This window comes from Oxyura jamaicensis, chromosome 14 (genome assembly GCF_011077185.1).
Source record: "Oxyura jamaicensis isolate SHBP4307 breed ruddy duck chromosome 14, BPBGC_Ojam_1.0, whole genome shotgun sequence".
In the NCBI taxonomy this organism is placed as follows: Eukaryota; Metazoa; Chordata; class Aves; order Anseriformes; family Anatidae; genus Oxyura; species Oxyura jamaicensis.
In genome coordinates this window covers 14720343-14746867 of record NC_048906.1, presented here as the reverse complement: position 1 = coordinate 14746867, position 26525 = coordinate 14720343, and the positions used below count along the sequence as shown (strand labels likewise).

General features: G+C 35.8%; 1 protein-coding gene across 25 annotated transcripts in view; it reads left to right on the top strand.

The window, feature by feature from the left end:
• Positions 1–26525, top strand: part of RBFOX1 (RNA binding fox-1 homolog 1) — an 814571-nt gene that overhangs the window by 528422 nt on the left and 259624 nt on the right. For 5 of the 25 annotated variants that reach the window (XM_035339123.1, XM_035339120.1, XM_035339132.1 and 2 more), the window contains 2 exons: positions 16078–16232; positions 19065–19285. The exons of 19 other annotated variants lie outside the window; for them this stretch is intronic. In XM_035339123.1, the coding sequence (XP_035195014.1) occupies positions 19199–19285 (87 nt within the window). In that variant the 5' untranslated portion in view covers positions 16078–16232; positions 19065–19198. Of the gene's footprint in view, positions 1–12005; positions 12192–16077; positions 16233–19064; positions 19286–26525 lie in introns of those variants that run through there. One more of the 25 variants, XM_035339122.1, reaches the window with a different exon arrangement.

Genomic DNA, 26525 nt, shown 5'->3' with positions numbered 1-26525 from the left:
CACATTTTGCTTTCCTTCCTACTCTGTCAGTACTGCAGCCTGGTGAATTTAATTAGAGAAAATACCATATCTAATGTCTATAGTATCCTGACTAGTTGTAGTTGGGCCTTTGGTCTTTTGCACTGTAGCAGGCTCCAGCTGTGGAGAGATCTCAATGTGTTTTGATCCTGCTCTTTCTTGTTGTGTTGAACACACGCAGAATCAAAATTAGATAGTGTACGAAAAACTAAAGCATTCAGTGAATTATTTTTTGTTCAGTGATTCTCCCCCTGGCGGCGGCGGGCGCGCGCGATATGAAGGAAAGTCTATGCTACTTTAGAATAGAAATACTTAAGATGTTCAGATGCTTGTGAATAACAATACCAGTGCTTTCAACTCAGACCATTTTTAAATTTAACTTTTGACCCTTTATATTAAAAATGGTTGGTCTTCCTATCTTGTAATATCTTGAATATTCTTTGTTTTATAACTACATGAATTTAATTGTACCTCATGTTTGTGTGAGGTATGTATAAAGTTATAGTTGTGATACACCTCTCCTCAATTTCCTATTGAATTACGCTTATGTTTATTATTATTATTACAGAGTTTTGAAGGCTGCTTTTTTGCTTTTGCTCCTCATAGCATCTTATAGATATTTTCATTTTCTCTGCAGTGGCAAGTAAGCATTCTGTAAATCTAACAGTTAACTACAAGTATTGATTATGGGCATGGAACTTTCTTCAGGTTAAAACAATGAGTGATAATAGCTTTAAAAAATGTTTGTTTTCATAATGCCACCATCTTTCATAAGATAGTGTGAGCTTAAAGTACTCTTTTGAAACAATGAAGATCGTCTCCCATTACAAAGGAAGACAATCACAAAACTGTTCAAAGTTTTCCGTGATATGACCTTGTCAAAGCAGAGCTAGTGAGAAAATTTAGGGGTGAAAGGAAGTCAATCAGCTCATATATCCATGCATTTCCCTTCTTTTCTTAAGCTTTTTTCCTTGACATGTATTAGTCCCCTTTCTGGGATGTTACATGGCTGCATAGCTCATCTATGGCAAGAGGAGGAAAAAAATGTCTCTCTTGTCAGAAGCTAAGTTATTTACTTTTAAAATCTGACAGAATAGCACTGCAGGGGCTTCCTTTATTTCCATTCAGAATGTCATTATTGTGTAATGCAGAGGGACTTCTGCATGCATTGCAGGCTTATTCTTGTAATCTCTAGTCTGCTGGATATCAGCACAAGTGCAGAATGGCACACTGGAATGTTTCCCTGTTCTGACTGTAGCACATTCAGCTCTACAAAACTGCACTCTAAATATCTTAAGCATTTGCCATTTAGATGGCAATAAACTTGTTTCTCTGTGGTGCTGATGCTTGATATATAGTGAATGTTGCTCTGGCCTAGCTGGAAGATTGATTGTATCCTTAGTTACCTTTATAATGTGTCATTTTTCCTGATGGGTAGCATATGGTTTGAGACTGCTTTTTCAGCATTGGTCTCTTTGTAACTTTTTCTAAGAGTGACCCTAAAAGGAATATTTTAATGTAGAAAGCTATATAAAGAAAACTTGGTATTTCATTTCAATCAAATTTGAAAAGACATTCAACTTTTTTGTTGTTGTACTTTGTGTACTTCAGAGGCAACATAAGTAGTTCCAATGTTCCCTCCAAGTTCAGTTCAAGTATCTGCAAAAATACAGGAAATTCAGCCATTGCACTTCCAAGAGTTTTTGTTGTTGTTTTTGTTTTTCCCCTCCCTTTCCTATTGCTGCCACCTCTTCCAGCTCCACTTTGAACGTCATGCTTCCCACATGCACGTGAACCTATATCTTGCTTTGTGGAAAGATTTTTGGTACACCCAGTGTAAAAGTGCTGATGAGGCCAACTTCAGGAGTTCCCTGTGCATAGACATTTGCCCTCCTTTCTTCCTGCTCTTAAATAATGTTCCAGTGGAGAATGACTTCATTTAGAGAGTAATTGTCTTTTCAGTGATAGTTGATTTTTTTTTTTTCCTAAGACTAACCACACTTTCAGTAGTTCTTTCAATTTCTTTTCAGTTTAAAGCAGTAAATGAAACATTAAAAAAAAAAAAAAAATCAAATTGTGTTCATAAGTAGTGGACTTTATTTGAACACAGCCTGCTTTTAAATGATGGGAAAATAATTCTCCTTCCAAATGGGCTTGCCTGTTTCTTTCTTTTTCTCTTCCTTTCTTTGCAGGCATGAAATCCAATAAATTTCTATTGCAGTTGCTGGGCTTGAGGGAGAAAAGGAAAAGGAAAAGTAGAAAGCTATTGGGAAGTGTCAAATGCAGAGAATGATGAAGTACAGTTCATAGCAGCCAATTCCAACCCCCAAATCCCTATTGTGCGGGAAGGCTTTCCAACTCGCACAGGAAATTCAGCCATTGCACAGCACACTATTAATGATTTATATACACCACACCACTGGTCTTGTTCAGTAGAAGAGCCAGGTTGTGTTAATAAAGGAATTTCAGGGAAAAGGGTCCCGGCATGCTGAGTCGTTTTGCTCAATGCAGTAGATGCTGCCTATATAAATCAAAAAAAATTTAGGGCTCTACAATCTTTCAAAGCTTTTTTTTTTTTTTTTTTTTTTTTTTTAATCTGATTCACCTAGGAATATTTTCATTTATTTTCTATAAAGAATGAATGAACTACTGGATGAGATCTATCTCAGCTGTTTTAGGGTTGATTGGTTTGCTTCACAGTGGCATTATGCTTCCATTTGTTTTCCATTTGGTATTTATGCTTTATGGTGTTGTCTATGGAAAGAAGATAGTTTTTATTATAGTTTTATTAACATAAAGAGATGCAGATGACATATTCTGTCTTCTTAGAACATAACTAAAATGTAAAGGCAAAATGTGCGTTTTAGATAACGGGTACAAAATTGATTTGTTTACTATAACAGTGTAATAGCACTCCCTAAAGCATTTGCTTTACTATAAAATCAGGATTTTTTATTAGCAAAAATATGCTTCCCTGTTTTGCAGTAAATGTGAGTTAATTTTTAAACTTATCTGGAAACATTTTCTAATAGGAACTGTGGAAATGAGTACTTAATTTTATATTTATTCACGTAATGCTTGTTTTCAAATACTGGATCAATGTTGATATTACTAGAGAATATATGTATTTACATTTGATAGAAATGTAGATAAAGAGGGATGCTTTAAAAACAAAAACAACAACAACAACAACAAAAAAACACTCAAATTCTGATGTGAAATAGTGTTAAGCAATGTCATGGGACACTGTCCTAGAAAATAAAAGCTTATTTTGATACTTCTGCAATCTAGTGTTTACTTTCCATTATTGCTTTACAAAAGGTGGGGGGGAATAATTGCAGGGAATGTGTTCTGCAGTTCAAAGGAAACTGGCTTTACAGGGGAATCTTAAGATTTTGTATTACACAGCAGGCGCAATGTTTTCAGTCTATTTGGATCATTCAGAGTCATTGATTCATGTAGCTTTTGCTTACAGAAAATGTGACTGCCCTGTCTTGGCTTTGTTACAATAGAAAATAGGGTTCTTTCCCAGCTTTATGGAAGCCAACATTGTACAAATCAGCTTTACAGAAGTTAGAGCTACTACTGGGAGAAATTGTTTGTAGTTTGTATAGTCTGAAGACAGAATACCTTATTTTCCACTGGTTTAAATATCATGGATTAATATAAGACAGGTGCCCAGTAAATGAGGTTTATGTTTATAGAGTACTGTTCTTGTATTTGTTTGTCCTCTATTATTTGGGTGCATGAGTGTTTCATTGTGTTTAATTATGTCTGTGAGGCACAAGACAACAGTCAACATCTGCTCTATTGTTTCCTTGGTTTACAGATAGCTTTGGTGGGTTATTAAACAATCTATTTTTCAAACAGAAAACAGAGAAACAAGCTGCACCCATATTATGTAATTTTGTAAAGGTACATTATGTAATTAGTTGTCTAGTATTTGTACAGCAATCATTTGTTTTGGTTGAATAAATGCTATTCTAGTAAAAATGTGATGGTCTCAGGCAATTTTTAGCTAATAAAGAATTTCTAATTTATAATATATATGGGTTCAGTTGATTTCACCTTGCATTCTATATGTTTTATATTTTTTATATTTAAATAATGTTATGAAATTGTAAATGGCAAAATAAGAATTAGAAATGTGTTTTCAATTTTATTTATTACTGGAGCAGTTATTGATGAACTCTTACTGATTACAGATAAAGTATGAATTAACTTGAGTTACTTTCATGTCAAAGTTGACTTTACTCCCAAAATATCAGTTGGGGAAGACAGTGCTCCAACTGCCTGTACTCTCACAGATCTTACTCAGGGCAAAGCAACACTTAGCCCTCCCCTGCCAAGAGAAGTTGCTCTGTGCTAGCAGGAGGACAGCACTGACAGAACTTCTCTTTACAAATGTATTTCTTGTTGGAAGAGTGTTTCATTATCAATTCCACTATTTTTTGTTTTGTTTTAATGTACCTGTCAACTATTTTACGTTTATATAGTGCTGTCAGCTATACTCTCTGATATAATTAAGGTAAATCACTGCACACAGCATCTGATTGTTTTTGCCTCAAAAAGAAAATAAAGAAAAAATATATCCAGACACTAATGATGAACACATCCTAAAAGTTCAGCCTTCTTTAAGTTTCATCATTGAAGAAAGTCACTTGTTAAAAGTGTTCAAGGAAGAAAACAAGATTGTAGTATTTTCACAGTATTCAACTGCCCCGTATACAATTAGAGAGCAACAGCTATCTACATCTTTTTCTTATACATGTACATTTGAGGCCTTTGAAATACTGTTAATGTAATGTAGTTGGTTTAGTACCAAGGTATGCCTTTGAAGTAAAGCTGTTCGGTATCATTTTAACATAAACTAAACTACCCCTTAATAAATAAAAAATTGAATTGAAAGAAAGATGTATTATACACATATTCCTCAGAAAGCTATGCATCATTAAGTCTTGGGGGACTAATGTTGCAGGTGCTTATCTAAGAGTTGCTTTGCAAAATGTGTTGTTTTTAGCATGGGACAAAAATCTCACTTTTTCAGCAAGGGCTTGTAAGATAATCTCCCTCTCCCTCTCATATACTTAATCTCCCTCTCCCTCTCATATACTTAATCTCCATCTCCCTCTGACGTACCTCAGGAACAGTCAGGTGCATCAATTGTGAAAGATGTAAACATGAGACAGGGATTTCAATCTTTCAGATCTCAAATGCTCATCAGTTTGTTTGTAGCATTACAAATGCAATTTTGACTCTTGCTTATTCCATAAATGTTGGAAAATGGAAACTCAAACAGGAACTTCTATTATTTATTTATTTATTTTAAGGGAGAAATGCCAGAGTAATACTGCTTATACTGATTTTTTCAAGATATTTCCAGAAACCCATTGGAGGAGAGGAAAACAAAACAAACAAAAAAACACCAAAAACTTTTCTATAATGTTTATTGCTAAATGGTTCTGTAGGGCATGTCTCTTAGGAACTACGTTTTAAAAATAAATACATGTTTGTATACAACCAAAGAAACTGCAAAGGAATGGAGCACCAAGGGGCTTGTTCCAGTGTGCAAAGCAAAGAAATTTTAATGGGAGAGAAAAACAGGGTTGGACCTGTTGGGGGTAGATCAGGACTGTCTGATTACCACTCAGAAAGTGGTAGTGTTCACAGTGGCTTGACTGTGAAATAAGTGTATTGTACTGGTTATGGACATATTCTTTACCATATTCTTGAATATTTTGCTTGTGAATAGTTTTAAGTGTTTATTTGCACTAAAACTATACATTTTTTGGTGTCCTCTCCCAGTAGAAAATGGACTTTGAAGCTGCTTGATGAAAACTCTAAGGGAAAGTGGTGTTTTCAGATTTACGCAGGAAGATGAGTTACAGGAAGTAACATCTGATCCGTGGTAGTGGCTGATGCTGTTTGCATAGTTTCATCAGGAATTAGTCCCGTGGAGAACAGCACTATTCAGAATTTTGTTTGTATGACTTTAAAAAGTTAATCAAAGCTGAACAGTAGAGGATAAGAATTTAGAAAATTTAGTTTTTACTACTACCTCAAATAGCCAAATAGATCAATAGTGTATAGCAAAGATTAACTTCTACTGTGTATACAGTAGTGCTAAATTACACAAAACATTTATGGAAACAGACTCTGTAGGTAACCTATAATTATGAAAAAAATCAAGGGAATTATTAAAAAACAAAAACAAACAAAAAAGCAACTTTGAAAAGAGTTTCTGTAAGAATTCACTAGTCCCAACTGACTCATTAACATGAGTCAGCCAAAATCAGATAGTTCTTAAGAAGCAGCTATGTAGCACTCTTCTTTCATTACAGTACCAGAGATGTTCCAATAATAGCATTTGCAATTAAGATGTGCCAATGTTATGTACGGGAGCAATGCAATATGAACTTCCAGTATAATTCCTGTTTGAGCAACACAACTCAAAATTTGTAGTGGAATATTACATTTCTTATTTTCATTTCTTACCAGGATTCAGTAACACACCTTCTGGTGTTTTGCCATTTTTTTGTAAACAGTATGCATTTCATTTCTACCATTTAGGGACAGACCAGTTTTTTTTTTTTTTTTTTTTTTTTTTTTTTTTTTTTAAAGTTGAGGAAACATAAGTTGCTTACAGTCAAAGAGTTTAAGAATTAATTTATTATTGTTTGATCCTCCTTTGAACCACAGGAGAACTGGTCATATCTTAGTTCTTAAACTTGGACTACTCTGTCTTCTTTCTTGCAGCAATAAGATCTTACTAATATGCATTGAATAGCCTTAATATCAGCTAAAAATAGAAATAAAAATAGAAACAATCCTGTTTTGTTTTCCTTCTTCTCTGCACAAATTTACACCAATCTTTTGCTAGTACACACCAAGGGCACTTACAGTGCTTGGTTAAAACATAAGTGAAGGTGAGATTATAAAGACCATCATTCTTTATTCCTTTTTAACATAAAAAGGAATTGACCAATAATTTAAGCGGATGACAGGAAGGGCTGTTACCATTTGGCATTGGTACAATATTGTTATGGTTTTCTGTTCTCCAGTCCTTATTCTATCCTTTACTGTTACTCTGATCAGCAGCACAATTCCTATAGGATTAGCAATGTCCCCCTGAGGACGTTGCTGTAAGAGAGAACATCAGAAATAGAGTGTTCATATTAATTCAATATCCACTGTTGGTTACTGTAGAAAATCACCTGTTTGGCAGAACAGTTATTGAGGACTGAAATGTATAATGAATAAGCAGGAAATTACCTAATGGATCTTGGGGGAGGGTAGAAAACATATGATGTGATAAGGTGGGATTTATTTACTGTATTACCCAGAAGATTTGTGGAAGCATGATCCAGGAAACACTTCTTTTTTTCCACAAAGTAGTTTTCTTTTGTGCTTGTAGAGGGTACCATTGCACTCACATTGACCTGGCCTCAGCCACAGACCTTCTAACTAAGGGCAGAAGAGATCTGATGTACCTCAGGAACAGTCAGGTGTTCCTATGGTATGCAGCCTCTTAGCTGCATAGCCCACGTGCAGCTGCTACCTGTAAGACATCAGACTGAGTTTAGGAGTGGTGGCTTTCAGGGGATATGCTGAATGTGGGATTAAGTGTCTGTCCAAACAGTTGCATTAGGGGATGCCTATGAGACTGAATTGTCTTCATACATAAGAAAGCTTTTTTCAGCTGCACTATCTATGTGATATTTAGATTTAGAAGCAAACTTCTTATCAGCTGTGCCTTTTAATTCTTTCAGACAAATTCTTCCTGCTTCAGATGCTCCTAGATTGTTGGCTAAACCTCAGTACTTAAAAACTATTGCTGATGTCTTGAATTGAGATGAATTATAGCTTGCATTACAGCTAATGCCATCAAGTTCTGATATTTTATTTCCAGAGAATACGAGACTTTCCAGTTCTGAACTGCAATTCCTTCTGATCCATTTGAAGATGCATAGGGGCTTTAACATTTGTGAGTTTTAATAGTTTATTTCTCCAAGGTATGCTGCTCACTTAGGAGATCTGTCCTATGCTGGTTTCTGCAATCATATCATTGCTCTTGGCATAGGAGGGTACTTAAATGATGTATTTGTACAGGTAGGAGGCATGGTGTGATACCATCTCATGATTCACCATCCAGTCCTATTAATATGAACCTTACTCAAGGGAATGAGTAGCTGTTACTTGTCAGCAAACCTTGTGTGTATTAAGGGGGTGAAGTTGTATTGAAAGATCCTTATAGTAATACTCTGCTGTTCCCAAGGGAAGCAAATGAAAAGTGTATTTTGATGAATAATGAATGTGATAATTGGGGCCAAGAAGTCATAGCTTCCTGTGGTGCAGTAGTGAAGAGCAACCTGACTTCAGCAATAAAGAGAAATTCAGTTGACCAGATTTGGCAATAAAAACACGTGGCTATCTGCCATCTCCACACAACCAAAGCGTGATAGATGACAGTGACAAGTAGGTGTCTTGTGTGCATTGTTCTAGAATACACTGTTATATTTCTGAGATGCTTATGCTTGTTAGTGTCAGCAAGAAGACAGCCATGAACAGATACTAAGATTTGTATGCTCAAGGATTGGGAAACATCTTGTGTGAAATGGATGATCTATCATGGCATTGCTTTGGTATATCGATAGCATTCATTGAAAGTGGTTATTGATTAAAAGTCAGTCCGTTCCTCATATGCAAGGAAAAATATATTTTCTTATTGCTGCTCTGTATTTGTAAATGAATGCACACCCAAGGGAAATTCTGTATGAAATGTAATCTACCCAAAACTGCTTAACTTCATCTAGTTAAGAGGTTTCTCAACTTCTAGAAGGCTGAGGTAACTTCACTGCTCTCTAGCTTCTGAGGTGGGGAAGTGCAGAGTGAGGTGCTGGTCTATGCTCCCTGGGAACCAGTGACAGAACACAGGGCATCAGATCAAAGCTGCACCTGGGGAGGTTCCGACTGGGGATTATTTAAAAAAATAAAGGTAAAAAATGCTGTGAGGATGGTCAAACACTGGAACAAGCTTCCTAGAGGTAATTGATACCCCAAGCCTGTCAATGTTCAAGAGGCATTTGGATAATGCCCTTAATATGCTTTCACTTTTGGTTAGCCCTGAAGAGGTCAGGCAGTTGGACTTGATCTCTGAAGGTGTCTTCCAACTGAACTATTACACATCTTTTTAAGAAACAGTAGATAAATACAAGAGCAAAGAGGTTAACAGTATCTGAAGTGAACATGGGAAAGGTTATTCTTGAACATTGAAAATGCAACTGACTTGGTACAATATCCCATGATAGGAACTATGTAGTCACAGCTGTTACAGAACTCCAGAAGGAAATTAAAACACTGCAATGCTCATAAAGACATAGGTATATTAAAGACTTTTGCAACATGTCTTCTGTCTTTTGAACAAGTAGTAATGCATGAATGTCAAAATCAACTCTTGGTAGTTAAAACGATAGTTTTTTCTTCCACTACTGCAGCCAACTTTTCTGAGTGATGCAGGAGAAGATGAGACAATCAGGGGAACTTGAACAGATAGAACTGTGCAGGACCACAGAATTCTTTGGAGGAACTGAAGGAATTGCACTTTGTATGGCTTACATTGCCACTGTGCTGGAACACTTCTTGTAGCTTTACAAGGTGGTTAACATTCTACATCATTTCATGCATAGTCTAATATTATCCTTCCTAGTTCAATGCCCAGCATGTTAAAAAACTGAAGTTCCTGGATTTATCCTGCTTTAATTTTGATGATAATGCTGACACAAATAGAAAAACCTGGTTGTGATTCAGAATTTTCCTAATTCATAGGAAAACACAGATAAGTCAAAAGGTACCTATAGCTTTTTTTCTCTCCCAGAGACTAATAGCTCACAGATCGTTCTCCAGTTTTGTGCCATGATATATATGGATAATGACAGGTCATCAGGTTTCTGCAGGGGCTAAAGTGAAGTCCAGCTGTGGAGGCATTCCTTAACTCATTTTTCCTTCCTTCCTCTCTTTGCCATACATGTATTACCTCCAATATATTGCCACATATTGGAAGTGAATTTTTATGAATCACTGAATGGTAAATCACTGTTTACTGACTATTAAGAGACAAATATGTCTGTCTAATAGCAATCTAGTCCAAGAAGGAACTGATGTTTTCTAAGAATGTAGAAGAAAACAAAGCATTTATGACAAAAATCCCTACCTAATCACACTTCTTAAGAAGTGATGCTACATGTATTTACACCTTTGTGTGTGTTTGTTCTTTTATATTATTGTCATAAGTGATGATCCCCTTTTACCTGACAGTTTGTTCTCTTCAAAAGAGATTTACAGTTGTAAAAATCTCTTGTATTGTATCCATACAATAGATGGATACTTTGTATAGGTGATTTGTGGAGAAGCAGGGATATTTGTCATCAGACTACTCAGCAGTCAGTTTATCTATCAGTCAGGTGTCAATGCTTTTGTGTGGCATTCTGGCAAGAGAAGGTTTTGTGAGCTGAAAGAGAACATTAGTAAACATTTACAGGAAGTTCTTACCTGATTTCAGAAAATTATAGGAGAAAGCAGTGATGGTATTTTGAGTACAGTTAGGAGGTGGAGGAGAAGAACAGTCTAGGTTATATGAAAAAGAAACAGATCTTTTGATAGTTCACAGTAGTAGGCAGGGTAGGAGTAAGCTGAAGTGTGCCCTCGAAGGTGATGACAAGTGCCTTATGGTTGCTGAGGTAGTAAAGGGACATTGTGGGGCAGCGCAGGAAAGGAAAGCAGAAGTGATCTTTGTGGGAGCATTACAAACAAATTACAGAGTAAATGTGCCATTCTTTAGTCAGTGAGATACTAGAGCAGTGAGTCAATCAGTGCACAGCTCTGACATGAAAAGACAATGTTTGGAGCTAATCAAACCAAAGAATAAGGACCGACCATGTACTCAGAAGTTGAGATTTGCTGGTGTGTTGTACTTCAAATGTAAGACCAGTTGCCCTGTAGTGTGAAAGACATGATTTATCTAGGGCTAAAAATTGATTCCCAAATATGCTTCCTAGGTTTTTGCTTGTGATTCTGTCTGAAGTGCTTTTCATCATTGAAAACACAGGTTCCGTGCCCCCCCCCCCCCCCCCCCCCACAATATTTTTTATTTTTTTAAAAAAAAAAAAAAAAAAAAAAAAAAAAAGGAAGCCAGAAGGTTAAACTTCAGTACAGCTGAAGAATTTCTGGCTTTCAGATTGGAAAAAATCATGTGAGCTCTTGGGACCAAATTAAAAACTAGCTGCAGATGAACGAGCTTATTCTTTCAGATAGAAACTCTATGTTTGGAAGAAGAGTGTGTTAATACCAAATACAAATGTTCCACATACTCAAAAAGGATTTCTCAGTTTGAACAATTTCTATATCCTTTTTTTATATGCTAGTGTAAACTGAGATGCTCAATAAACTTGGAAGACTGACTGCTTCAGCCATATTTGTATTTCAAGGATAGTAGAAATCTTAAATTAGTATATGTGATATTTTATACTTAAAAGTCACTAATATATTCATGTTGTGTTTTAGTTCAATTGTTAAGTATAACTGGAGTTGGCTGGAGAACTGGCACAAATGAGCTTTTAAATGTACCTGAAGCTTGGATTAAAAGAGTGGAATAATGGCAACAGCTGATGACAGGGTTCTAGTTTGGACAGTGCATCTGGTGCCCTCAGAGAGCTATTGGCCATGTATGGTTTTAGAATAAAGGTTGAAGTAAAGCATTTGGAAAATAAGTATAATAAAAGTGGCAGAAGTCCTGGCTGAGGAGAAGAGGGGAAAAAAAAAATATAAAAAAATGTGTAGGACAACTTCTCCCATCCAGCACATCCAGCAATATTTAATGTCTGGGTCAGCTTATCTCAAGATCTCAAGCAGTGATATTCAGTGCAGCTCACCTTCTCTTTCAGAGGATGTATGGTGCTAAACTTGTAAATTTTTTTTTTTTTTTTTTTTAGGTTCAATAACCTAAAGTTGCTATAAATAATGGAAAACTACCCAAGAGACTTGGAAACTATTTTTTCCTCCCAGTTCTGGGTTTTCCTCTATTGGAAAACTATGAGAAAATTTAAAGAGAAAATGGAGAGCATTTGGAGAACAGGAAAAGTGGCCAGAAAACAGGAGGCTTAAATAAGAGTTTAAAGGTATCAAATAAGAAATAGCATACGCTATGAAGAGGTTGCCAAAGTGATACTTGAATAATTTATGATATTTGAGCTGAGAAACAGCCTAATGTTGGAAAGAAGTAGAAAAAATTGACATTTGTTGGTATTATAAAGCATTTGGAAGAAACTGTAGCATTTTGAGTTAGATATAGGCCTTAAGAAGAATTAATTATTTGGCAGAAATATGGTCTGAATAGATCACTTCTGTCAGGATCAGATTAGAGCATACATCATTGATTGTCTGATGACTGCATTGCAGGGACCTGGTGTTTCCAGGCAGTGTGGCTCTATAAATGTTGATAGTTTTTATCTTGAACCACAGCAAGAATAGGCATCTGCTTTTGCTCTGGAAGAATATCTTGGTTTCATGTCATTGTTTAATGCATCATAGAATCACGGAATATCTTGAGTTGGAAGGGCCCCATGAGAATTATTGAGCCCAGCTCCTGGCTCCACACAGAACCACCCAAGAGTGTATGTCTGAGTGTTGTCTGAACGCTTTAAATCTGACAGGCCTGGTGCTGTGACCACCTCTGTGAGGAGCCTGCCCCAGTGCCCGACCACCCTCTCAGTGAAGAACCTTTCCCTAACACCCATCCTGACCCTATCCTGTCCCAGCTCCATGCCATTCTCTTCTTCCTGTTGCTGTCCCCAGGGAACAGAGCTCAGTGCCTGCCCCTCCACTCCCCTTGTGAGGGAGCTGCAGGCTGCCATGAGGCTTCCCCTCAGCCTGCTCTGCTCTGGGCTGAGCAAAGCAAGGGACCTCAGCTGCTCCTCATGGGTCTTGCCCTTAGGCTCCTCACCACCTTTGTTGCCCTCCTTAGAGATACATTCTAATAGATCATTTAGTTATAATATGCATATGGGATAAAATCTTTGCTCCTTCTTGCATAATTTTCTTTTTTGTGTGCGTGTGTGTTCTGCATTGCATGTGTAGTCTAGTTTTCAGACATAGTTAGAATCATAGAATCATAGAATATCCCGAGTTGGAAGGGACCCATAAGGATCATCAAGTCCAACTCCTTGCACCGCACAGGTCTACCCAAAAGTTTAGACCATGTGACTGTCCAATCACTTCTTAAATTCAGACCGGCTTGCTTCAGTGACTACTTCACTGGAGAGCCTTTTCAAGTGTGCGACCACCCTCTCGGTGAAAAACTTCTTCCTGATGTCCAGACTAAACTTTTCCTGCCTCAGCTTAACGCTATTCCCATGGGTTCTATCACTGGTGATTACGGAGAATAGGTCTCCTGCCTCTCCACTCCCACTCGTGAGGAAGTTGTAGACTGCAATGAGGTCTCCCCTCAGCCTTCTCTTCTCCAGGCTGAACAGGCCCAGTGACCTCAGCTGCTCCTCATATGTCTTCCCCTTTAGGCCCTTCACCATCTTCGTCGCCCTCCTCTGGACACTCTCCAACAGTTTGATGTCCGTTTTGTACTGTGGTGCCCAGAACTGCACACAGTACTCAAGGTGAGACCGCACCAGCACAGAGTAGAGCAGGACAATCCCTTCCCTCAACCAACTAGCAATGCCGTGCTTGATGCACCCCAGACCTCCTGGCTGCCAGGGCACACTGCTGGCTCATATTCAGCTTGCTGTCAACCACAACCCCCAGATCCCTCTCTGCGTAGCTGCTCTCCGGCGTCTCGTCGCCCAGTCTGTACATATAGCCAGGGTCACCCCGTCCCAGGTGCAGGACCCGGCACTTGCTCTTGTTAAACGTCATGTGGTTGGTGATCGCCCAGCTCTCCAACCTGTCCAGATCTCTCTGCAAGGCCTTTCCACCCTCATCCGAATCCACAACTCCTCCAAGTTTGTTGTCAGCAAATTTGCTCAAAACACCTTCTAGTCCTACATCCAAATCGTTTATAAAGACATTGAAGAGGACTGGCCCTAAAACAGAGCCTTGAGGGACCCCACTAGTGACCATCCACCAACCTGATGCAGCCCCATTTACCACAACCCTTTGAGCCCTGCCCGTCAGCCAATTGCTCACCCATCGGATGATGTTTTTGTTTAGTTGTATGCTGGACATTTTGTCCAGTAGGATCCTATGGGAAATTGTGTCAAAAGCTTCGTTGAAGTCCAAAAAGATCACATCAGCTGGTTTCCCCTGATCGACTAGATGGGTGATGTTAGCAAATAAGGAAATCAAATTTGATAGGCAGGACCTACCCCTCATGAACCCGTGTTGGCTGGGACCTATGACTGCATTGTCCCCCAGGTGCGCTTCAATAACTTCAAGGATCATCTTCTCCATAATTTTACCAGGCACTGACGTGAGACTGACAGGCCTGTAATTGCTAGGGTCTTCTTTCTTGCCCTTCTTGAAAATTGGCACAACATTTGCCAGTTTCCAGTCTACCAGGACCTATCCAGATTCCCAAGATAATTGAAAAATAATTGAGAGAGGTCCCACGATGATGTCAGCCAGCTCTTTAACCACCCTGGGATTATTCCTCTATTTCTTTTTGTGTGTATTCTTACAATACAGTGTTTTTCATTTCCTTGTCTTCTAAAGTGATTTCACTACTGCCTTGCTAAAAAGTCGCTATTAGAGCACTCATGTTAGTAGATAGAGCTCTGTACTAAAACACAAAATTACAGATGTTAGGGTATTAGACTTGCAGGCCGGGGGAGGGGGGGGGGTGAAGCATAGGACATTTTTGTTTTATTCCTCACTTTTGTATTTGCTGACCTTCCACAGGTACTTTAGCATGCTTGACCTATACTGTTCACTATAGGACCAGTATAGGTCCTATAGTTTAGGACCAGCCTCGTTCTAGGAGGCAAGGTCATAGCAGGACTACTGTCAGATTTTGAATTGATTGTTCAGTCAGTTTATCTAGAAAATAATCATTTTCTCTTAATTAATTCAAATAATGCATTGTATTATTGGGGCAAAAATAATCTTTAAGTTTTAAAAAGCTGTGTGTTTTATGAACTTCTTAGCTATGATTCAGGTGGGAGTATCAGCTGGGAGTGTTCAGCTCAACATGACAAAATTCTTATATTACTACTGATTTTTAAAACTATGTCGTACACTTCAGAACCTTGAGTATTCATTTTTATAAATAATACCTGTCTTTTAACAAAATTATACAGGAATGAAACAAAAGATTGTATGTTTCTGTCTATATTATATAAAACCAGTGTTCATGTATTTTTTTTTCCTGTCTTTTGTTTATAAAACCAATTTTCAGTTGCAGAAAATCCTTGGAATTTTTAATAAAGAAAGTGGGTTTGGAAACAGTTGAAGGGATCATGCCCTCAATTAACATAATGAAAATGGCTTAACGTGATTTTTTTCTAACAGCATTATTCTTTTCTTGAATGTCATGAAACTGAAAGCTGCGTAGCTGTTTAAAATAGATATTCTCACCTGCAGTTTTTCAGGGGGGGTAAGAATACTGGATTAGGCAGGAAATAAGTACTGTCACCATCAGTGGCATCAGACTGGTGATTGATATGCATGGTGCTGATCATTCTGGCTTTGTCTTAGCAAAAACTTTTAAGTTTGTGCTTAACCTTAATCATGCCAGAGGTCCTGCTAAAGTGAAACAATTACTAGCGTATTTAATACTCTTCTGGTTTGGTCTCTGTGTCCTCAGCACTCCTTATGGTCCAATTTCACGTAGTCAAGATATTCTTGCAAAACAGGAGTGACCATTAATGCTAACAGTGAACTGTAAAACTTAAGACTAATTTCCATTTTGTATTGCTGGGAGGGAGAATGTACTATGAAAACAAATATGTTGGTATAAACTGGTGAAGTTGATATAGTTGTATTGGCGTAAGTTCAGAATATGGCACAGGGCGGAGATGCAAGTAAAGCTGTATGTACTTCTGTGGTTTTGATTCGCAGAGGTTTGTGCGAACTTAGGTAGCTGGTGCACACATGGGACATCATCAAAGAGCCCAACCAGAAAGTCAGAGCTTGGATTTGGAGTGCCATACGGCTATACATTTAGAAGCATGTTGTTATAGTGAGGCAAGCAAAGCATCCTTTCATTAAAACAGGTAATTATAGTTTATTTTCAATATTTATTTTTATATATTTCAATCTAAAATGTAGTGAATATAAATGCTACAATAAATGATATAACTTGATATTTTCGTTATTTTTGAATGTTTATACTGCTTGCAAAGGACTGGAAGGGTCTTCCTGTAAGTTAAGATCAGGCTACTAATACTATTAGCATCATATCACTTGGTTCCTTTTATAAGCTATTCTTTTTTGCTATTATTTATTTGGAAGACTGTTCTATAACCTCACTTATTCAACACAAAAATGCATTTTGAAAATTTCTTGAATAAATAGAGAGAAAAAATATTTTTCATAACTTGATTTTGTTTGTTTATTTAGTGTGCCAGGAACACCCTTAGCTTCAGAAGTCTCTTCATCTTACTGTTTCCTCCCCTGTTCATAGCTTTCTTAGCTTTCTGTTACAGCATAGTTATTCCATTCACCTGAACTACACATAAAGGACTTCCTCTACAGCTGCTGTAATCATTTTTTTTTTTTTTTAAATGTGAATTAAGAGAACTAAATGTAATTGGAAATACCTCTGAGGAACACTTAAGAAATACCGTAACTCATCTTTTCATATCTGCATCACGCTAGTAGATAAAAGTCCTTCAACAATGAGGTCCTTCTTTTTCCTGAGAAGTTTAGAACTGAAGTTGGTTTTTGGCAGAAGCATAACCTTACATTTTCACAGAATCACAGAATCACAGAATAGTCTAGGTTGGAAGAGACCGCCAAGATCACCGAGTCCAACCTCCGACCTAACGCTAACAAATCTTCCACTAAACTATATCCCTAAGCTCTTATCCTAAGCTCTTTTGTATTGAATCTCATCCCATTTCTGTTAACAAGTCTGTAAGGTTAAGTAATTCTTCCTATATAATATTATTACCATCCTCAGTAATCACAGTACCTTCCAACTTTGTCATTGGGAAATTTCACCAGCATGTTACCTTGTGCCAAAATAATTAATGAAAATATCAGGCCCAAACTGTCCCAAAACAGATCACATAGAAGATTCCATTGAGCCTGTTCTTTCCTGTACAAATCATCTTGCTCTCAAGGTTTTCTAACATCATATCAAATACAAATATATTGAAACAAAAAATGACTAGGTGTTTTACAGTGCAATTTAACAGCCCTTGGTTGTGTCAGTTTTCCCATTGGAGTCATCTGAGTGAAGCTTCCAGAATTAATTTTATAATCTCCATTGCAAAGTGAAAGAAATCCTCTTTCTTCTCCCATGTAGCTTACTCTGTTAAACTAAACAAATAACTAGTAATTAAAATGAAAACATTTTTTTAAAGTGAAATACTTCAAAATGAGTTGTAATGGCAATATACTTTCCCATTTTGTTTGTGTTTCTCTATGAAAGCTAATAACTGATACTGTGTTGAAAATTATGAAAATATTTTGGCAAAAACATGTCTGTTTACTGTGTGCTTAATTAAGCTATATAGTTCTGTTTCTTAATAAGAAAAGATATATATTAAAAAATATATATGATTAATAGCTGAGCATAGTTAGGTGATCCGTGTGAATAGCGTTATCCCTAAAAGAAAAGTGAAGTCATTCTATGAACAGAAAATGGAGATAAGTAAACATCATATCACATGTAATTGCTGTCCTCATTGGCAGCTTCTCAAAAAAAAAAAACATCATACAGGGTCACTATTTAACATCTAAATTTAGAAATGGTCTGTTAGTAGCAAGGGTCAACATGCACCTGCTGAGGTAGATTTCTAAATCATGCAACCCGTCTTCCTTGATACATGAGAATCAATTACTGAAAGCCTTTCACGGTGGTCAAAATGTGACACTAAATAATTGAGTATCACATAAAATCTTGTCTGTAATTAGTTATCTGGAAAAGTAATTATACAACAAAATCAAGTAGCTGAAATCAGTGGTGTGAAGCACCCTGGTTATTCAAAGACGGTAGGAGAGAATGATATATATTTAACTTGTAACACGAAGTTTTAAACATCTAATTCTTAATTGAATTAAAAAAAAATACATAATCGTGCTCAATTCTTGACATTAACCATATCTGCATAGAAGATCTATGGCACATAAAACAAGTGTTAATGACTGAGTTTACTTTGTCTAAAGTAAAAATGATTAGCTGTAGAAAAGCTATGACCGGCAAATAGTATATTAAAAAGTAGATCTGTTTTGTCTGGGGGATAAAACAGGGTAAATTTCACTCTGTCTCTTACGTTGAGTGTAAGTTTAATTGGAGAACAGATATGAGATACTCTAAAGGTCAGATTTGTTCTTTTTCAAAAAGCTATGATAAATGCAACAACAGAGATGTGAAAGGTTAGAAAAGCTATTAAAATATAATTTACACTAAGAAGTTGTTAGCTAGCATTAGGTAGCTCAAATATTCAAAATAAGGAAGAAAAATGTAATGATTCAAAACAATATATGTTGAATTTAGCAGGCTTAAGTTTCAACTCTCATATGAATATTGTTTAACAGCTATAAATACAGGGAAACAGTTATTTAAACAATCATAATAAAGCTGATATTTTAATGGGTTATAATAGCAACTGTTGTCAAGTATGTGCCAGTTAAAATAGGAATATTAATTCTAATCCTATCTGAAGACCAGGACGGAGAGTTTGATCTGCATGTGTTTATTACTTAAAACTTGAACAGTATAGAGTAGTTGGTTAGTCATGTTATTTAAGATGGTCCCAAAATAGCACCTTCCTTTTCTTGGTAGAGTTACCTTTGCAGCTGTTGTCTCTATCTGTTGTCTCTGAAGAAAATTTTAACATTAAGAGTTGCTGACGTCAATTTTTTTCTTTTTTTTACAGCTGATGTGGGCTTTGCCCCTGACAGAAGTTATTTGGTTCTAGCTCTGAGTTTGGAAGAAGTTGGTATATAGATTTTCCCCTAACTTTCAATTGATGTATTTAGCTTTAGTGGGAGTAATACTATCGCTTAAACCATGTTGTCGTCTCAAGGAGTTTTGCTACATCCATATGGAGTGCCAATGATTCTGCCGGCAGCACCATACTTCGCTGGACTTGTTCAGGTAATGCAAGGCCACTTCCAACAAGCAACTTAACTCTAGTGCACTTAGAGTAATAATTGGAATTTTTATGGTTGAGAAAGCAAACACTTTTAATACAGGCAAAAGCTCTCATGTAGTCAGTGAGAAGACAGTAGGAAATCAAAAAGATGGATCACCCTAATCTGTGTATTGACATCTCTCATGGCTGAATAAATGGTGTAGTTGAGCTATATTTGCTTGTATTGATTTGTCTGCTATTTAACATTCATGCCTTTGCTTCACGAGGTTGACCACAGGGCAGAGGATTTGCTATCCATTCGAGGTTTCTGAGGGACTCAGCATTCCCACGGCAGATCATAAGACAAAGTAACTTACCATGATGTGTTTAGGTTAAGTGTTTTAGCACAGCAAGTATGAGTAGTGTTAAATATGCATTAATGCATATGTTATGCATTAATGAAGTGTGGTTTTTTGTTTTGTTTTGTTTTCTTTTCTTTTGTGTATGGAAAAATACACCACCTTCACAGAATATTTATGCACATCATATTAATTATTTTGAGTTCTTAAAGTGCAAGATCCTACTTTTGAGAGAGAGTTTTGTTTTAGAAGTTAACTGGCAATTTAGTTGCTGTTGTTTATTTGTCTGTTTTACTATATTTTTTTTTTTTCAAAACGTAGAAATGTTCTGATGTTTGACTTAAAATTTTGTATAGATCATATAGATAATACATAAGCAAAAGCTATCCCATTGTTTACAGAATTAAAAAAGACTAAGAAAGAATTCAAGCAACATTTTCAAGCATTCCCCAAATGAACACTATGCACCTTATAAATGTCAGTAGTTAGATGTTATGCATAAACAGGCTCAAGAAAGAATAATATGTAGTACTGCATTTCAGTGTCATGCTAGTGACCAGTCAAATTAACTGTGGAGGAGAGGAATTTGTTTAAAATTTTCATTATGCACCTTCACCACAACAGTTAGTGGGCATAGAGGTGGAGTAGCAACACAGAATTTTTTATAATAATAATAATAATTATTATTTTTCTTCTGTATGGGTCCATTCAGTAATATGGATTGTGAATTGTGTTATTCACTTAGGGCTTTAATATCCTACATTTTAAAAATAAAAATACAGCATAGCACAGTGGCCATTATCAGGTATTGAAAAAATGTGCCTTCTAGCCCATGCAAGCCAATGCTATGTTTTGTGCAGTGAGACATGGTAGCACACTTGAACACATCAAGCAAGCCTTCATATCCATTAGAATTTGGGGGTGAAGGTCAGACACTAGAGCTCAGTCAGACCCTGTGCCATCCTGTCCAATAAATAATTACAAGCAAATAGTGCCTTTCACTCCATGCTGATTGATGTTGAAATTGCTTTTGAAAGTTCTCATAAGTTCCTGTTATAGATTAAGTGCTGGTGTAGGAAAAATAACTGCACCCAACTGAAATGGGTGAATGTAATCAGGTTTAATGGACTCGAGAGCTTGTTGGGAATTAAATAACTATTGATTTGTTGGAAAGTTGCTGTCATTACAAAATGCCACTCTGGACACATTATCCAAGCAGATAGATTAGAAAAAAGGACCCTTTGAAAATTCAGGATGCCTTATTTCAAATCTTTTTTCTTTCCTTTCTCTCTTTAGAAAGATATATCCAGGCCTATGTTTCTCTGTTTCCATAGGTCTAATATAGTGAAGCAGTAAGAGCTGTTCTACAAATTGGTACATTTGCAGGTTTGGCTGGAAAATGTTCTTCATGCAGATTCTTCTCCAGGTTCCCCTCTTCTCTACCTCTCCCTAATCTCATACATGAAAATTGCATATTGGAAAAAAAACAAACAAACAAACAAACAAACAAAAAACAAATATATTGTCTTAGTGGGCACAGTAGAATAAAGAATGGCTTAACCCCAAGCTTTTATCAACACTTACGGTATCTGCAATCACGTTATCATACTAGAATGCTTATTGTTTGTCTCTTAAAGTAAGCCTGAGTATATAAAATTTAAAACTAAATATCAAAAATACATAGTGCAAAGGGCACTTAATAGACATATCTTTATCAGCCTCTTTTCAGCAATATTTGCATAATGTTCAGACTTTTGATGGATTTTTTAAAAATGTCTTGATACACTAATTATGTAAATGTTTTTACTGGGTTACATGTTGAGAGCCACGATGATGATGTATTTTCAAATATGAGACTGTTTTAACATTTTAGAGGCTTATAAGATTGCAATTTATTTCCTTGCCTGGGTTTTTACAGAAATAAGTTATTTCTGATTAGGGATTCCTCATGATTTCTGATTTGCATTTACACCAAGGTTGCTTGCATATGAAAACAGTGTAGAGAATTGCATAGAGATTTGGAGAACTACTTTTTTGTTGTGCTTTGACCTTTTGTGTTCCATGGTGGAGCAGAGAGTACGCATGGAGGTATCTCCATGGAGGTATTTAAAGGTTCTGTATATTATTTTACCTTATGCTGCATGTACAGCCTTTGCCAGCCTCTGCTTCTTAATTCATTGCTGAACTCTATCCTACATCCTCAGCTTGCTTTTGTCACACAGCCTCTGGTTCCAGAGTACTGCAGTGTGTAGAACTTACAACCACCAAGAAATGGCAGATATGATGGATACCTCTCTGGAAACACTATATATAACAACCATGTGTAATTTTTCCAATTACATATTAGCGGATTTATCTTTGTCTTGTGGAGGTTGTATATTTGAGTGAGCAGATGTAGAATGGAATGTGTATGTTTTTGGAGAGAGAATGGATTTGTTTTAAATTACAGATATGTCAAATGTAACAAATTAAGTTAAATATAGTACTTGAAAACCTGTGGTTTTAGTTTTTTTTTCAATAAATAAATACAAAGTTTATTAGAATGATGAGTTATTATACTAGCTAGGATTTATTAACACATTCTTATCAAGGAAAAAAATAAATATATTTCTCCCATCTGTTCTTCCTCCTGGGTGAAAATTTAGGAGGAAAAATCCAGTGACTATATATGCTGTGGGCAGCAAGGCCTGTTTTGTATTAAAGCTATCAAGCTACTGTCTCTTTGGCAGGTGATAAAAAAAAAAAAAAAAAAAAAAAAAAAAAAAAAAAAAGCACATTATGTGGCAATCCAGTAAAAGCTTTCATATCCTGCCCTTGGTTCCTATCCCATATATGCCCTTTGATTCCCACAGGGGAATCCTTATGTCCAGATAAACAGTAAAGTGAATAGGTTGTCACATGAGTGAAAAAGATCCATCTTCATTGCCAGGGTGCATGACAATTGCCCTGATATCAGTAATTTTGGGTGAGTGTTGCTGTACTATCTTACACATTGTCAGAATAAGCATGTGAAATGTACTTCTGTTTATCATCAAAATTACAAAGTGCTGCATCAGAGTAACTACTTTGAAATCCATAGAAATGTATTGGGTTTTGTAGAATAATAGGTTAGATCTCTACACATTAACTTCATCTTTATTGCTTTAAGTGTTATAGGTATGTAAAATATTTGCAATTGCTCTGGGTATTTGATATGTTAGGACAATGGTAAGATATTTTAAAAGCACAACTGTAATATGTGAAATTTTAATGTTGAATGCTAAATTATGAATGCCTGGCTTAGGTGGTTCTATTTCCATTTAGCAGAGTTTTTCATATACATTATTATTATAAAATGTAGTAAAGATGAAATTAGACTTTCCAGTAAAGTATTTGGAAATGTTAAATAGAGAAACTTTTTAGTTTCTCTATGTTAAATAGAGAAACTTATTTCTTACAAAAACTGGCTACCTAGATTTAAAGATTAAGAAAATGTTTGTTTGTTTGTTTGTTTGTTTCTGAATATGATCAGTATTTTTTAAAGTATACTTTTATTTTAGCATTAGTGACAAGAAAAACTGTAAGAGTTCTGAGGGCTTAAGTTTACATTCATTGTCAAAGACTTTAGACATTTAAGCTAAAACTCTCTTTTCTTTGTTTATTTGCTTATTTATTGGTGTGGTGGTAAAGGGAGGTAGAGGAAAATAAGAAATAAGTGACTGTTAATTTAACTATTTTAATAAACTGGGAATTACTGTATTTCTGTACTACTGTATTTCATCATACTTAAACCTAAATTATTCTTAAGGTATTTTGATTCTGTCTGGTTTTCCATAACTGGTTAACTGGTGTGCTTAACTGACAACTGGAAAAGTGGTAATCTGTAGATAGTTCCATTTTATTTTAGGGCTAAGTGAGAGAATTGCCTAGAATATACTGTGAAAAGTAGTGGTGCAGGCTTTTTCACAGCTCCATCTTTATCAGTCTGTAAAATTTTTGTCTTTTTGCTGTATAGGGAAATGTTAGCAGTGAATAAATTCAGCATACTTGTACACAGCAGTGTGTTAGGCTACCTGCAAAATCACACCTACTTTGTGGCCCTCCAATTTTCCATAACATTGTGGATATGTTTTGTTGTGTAGGCTTACGCTGAAAATGCCTTTGTAGTTTGGTAGTTTTCACTGGAATAATGGTTTTCAGATAGAAACAATGCTTTAGCTCTTCCCATAATGCCTGAAGTAGTATCTACTTGTCTTGGTTGTTTTTGGAGTACAATCTAGTGAAATGCAGTTTCACTAGATTGTTGGAGTACAATCTAGTATAATTTCTATTTACACTGTTTGTATTGCCCATTTGAAATTCAGTAAGTAGATGATTTACCTTAGATGCAGATCTGCTCTGGTCTGATTGTGTTGTATGGTCTTTGCAGGTGATAACAGTCTCCTATTACTGGTACTGCACTTCCCAGTGCTTTAGTCACTGGAGGACGTTTTACTACTGCAGTCACTTTTCATCTGACTGCTTTTTAATGTTCTGTTTTCAAGAGAGTATATCTAAAATTTCTTCTCCCTCTGTATGAGTTGCAAAGCTTTTCTCCCTTCTGTATCAAGAGTGTTTTTAATAGGAAATATAATTGGAGTAATGTGGTGGTGATAGCAATATCATGGTCTGAATAACTTTGCTTACAACATTTTTGTTATCAGTATTTAAACCTCTGGAAATGCAACTTCATATATATATTTTTTCTTTTGATACATGGGTCAAGTAATGTAGCCAATATACGTTCTCTGTGAAACGTCATTTGTTCAAGAGGCTACAGGCAGCTTTGAAAGTCTTTTGTCATTACTGTTGGAAGTGATTTTTTGTTTTAACCTGCCTTTGTTTCTAACCAGTAAGTGCAGATATCTTAAAATACCTGCAGAAGGGGTGGGCACAAAAAAGATGCAGAATGCCTTTCCTATTGACCAAAAAGGCATTTTTTTATAGGGGAAGATAGCTAATCTAGATAATTTTAGTTCAACTAAGAAACAAGTGGTAGTTTTCTCCTCCCATCTGTCTAATTTTGTCTCATTAGCCTTTATTACAGAAATGAACATAACTTGAATGAGTCAGGCAACAACACATTAACTCCTATTCTGTCACCTCTGTCAGTGGTGTCTCATAGGCAGGGCTTCTTTCTGAGCTCAGAAAAAGAGCAAAAGATTTCATTTGGCACCCAACAAATACATGTTTTTCCTGACCTACCTTTGTATTTAATGTCAGTATCAATGAATTTTAGTTAAGATATATAATTATGGTTACTAATTTGTGTTTGGATAATATTCTTCAGTGGGGCATTTTGATATGACAAGGAACTGGGCAAATCTGGGACTTCATGGATACACCTTCTGCAGCATTTAAGTAGAATAAATAAAAAAGATATTTGAGCTTGTATGAATAGAATAGTTTTTTATAGATAGATACTAGGATAGTTGCTACTTATTTATTCATCCCCCAAATAAGGCAATATTTTTAATATTTGGATTCTTATAACCTGCATGTGGAAGCAAATTTTAGAGAAGTGTTTTTAGAAAGTATATTTTTGGCAAAATATTGCATTTTTTTTTCTTATAGACCCCTAAATTGCATGTTGTTTTTTAAACATGAGTATTTCAAGTTTAGAATTCCCTAACTAGAAGCCAGAAAGCGCATAAGACTGTTTCCTAGGATCTGGAATTTCAGCTTTTTTATTATTATTATTATTATTATTATTTTTTCTGACTCACGCATAATCATCAGTTAAAAAAAATAAAAGTGTGATGGTCAAGTATCAAAATTTTCTTTTATATCTAAACAGAGCAATTATTTTTATTGAGTTGGGTTTGTAACATTTTGTTTGAGGCTTCTGAACTAAATAAAACAAGTCATGGATTTCAAGGAAAAGTTATTCAGACTTTATGGGAAAATAACCATAAGTGAAAACAACACTTTTAAAATTAGTATAAATCTAAAAAAGATTCATTAAGTAGTGATTTGATCTAACCTATGGTAGTCTGACCTATGCTTGAGATTGAAATATTCAAAATCTGTTGAAATTATCATTACCTCAGTACTGATATTGTACTGACATTGACAGTACTGACATTGCAGTCACCTGCAATTCACTCTTAGTGAATTAGTAAGCCTGAGAAGTCTTTCCTCACTCCCTAGACACAACTTTTCTTCAAAAGCTTGATTAAGGTGATAAAGCTCAGCTGGATGCTGAACTGGGTGCTTAAAGCGGGACCCAGGATAGCTCCCTATTGTCTTAACAACATCGTATATGTATCCTATGTGTAGAGGTTTTTGCTTTACTTTTAGGTGAATGGATTTAGTGCTTGGCCAGTTTTTGTATATTTGTTTCTTTTTTCTCGGGTTTATTAGATCTTGTCTGTGTAAACAGAGTAACATCAATTTTTAATATCTTGAAAAACAGAGAAAATCCTATTTCTTGATTAAGCTCACATTTGCTATGTTAACTTGTAGTTCTTTTGAAAAACATGATTTCAATCAATTTCTTTTTTTTTAGAAGAAATTTGATCTTGGCAACATTTCAGATACGGAATAAAACTCTATAACTATTTCAAGGTTCTCTTAAAATGAAAATATTTTAAATTCAAATATTAGAACAAGCAAAAAGTAACACTTTAGAGCCTTTAGAATACAGGGTGGAAGAGGGTGCTGATTGTATGTACACATAACAGAAAAGACAGAAAATATTCTAAGAAATATGCAATGATAGTTTAACAAAACCTCAAACTTTTCTTGCACTATGTACTTGAACCATACTTGAAAATGTCTGCTCCTCAGAATCTTAAGTCCTTTTTAAGTCCTTTTTTTTTTTTTTTTTTTTTTTTGTTATGCATTTGTAGTAAATTGTTAGTATTTAGTGGCTTGTAAATTTGCA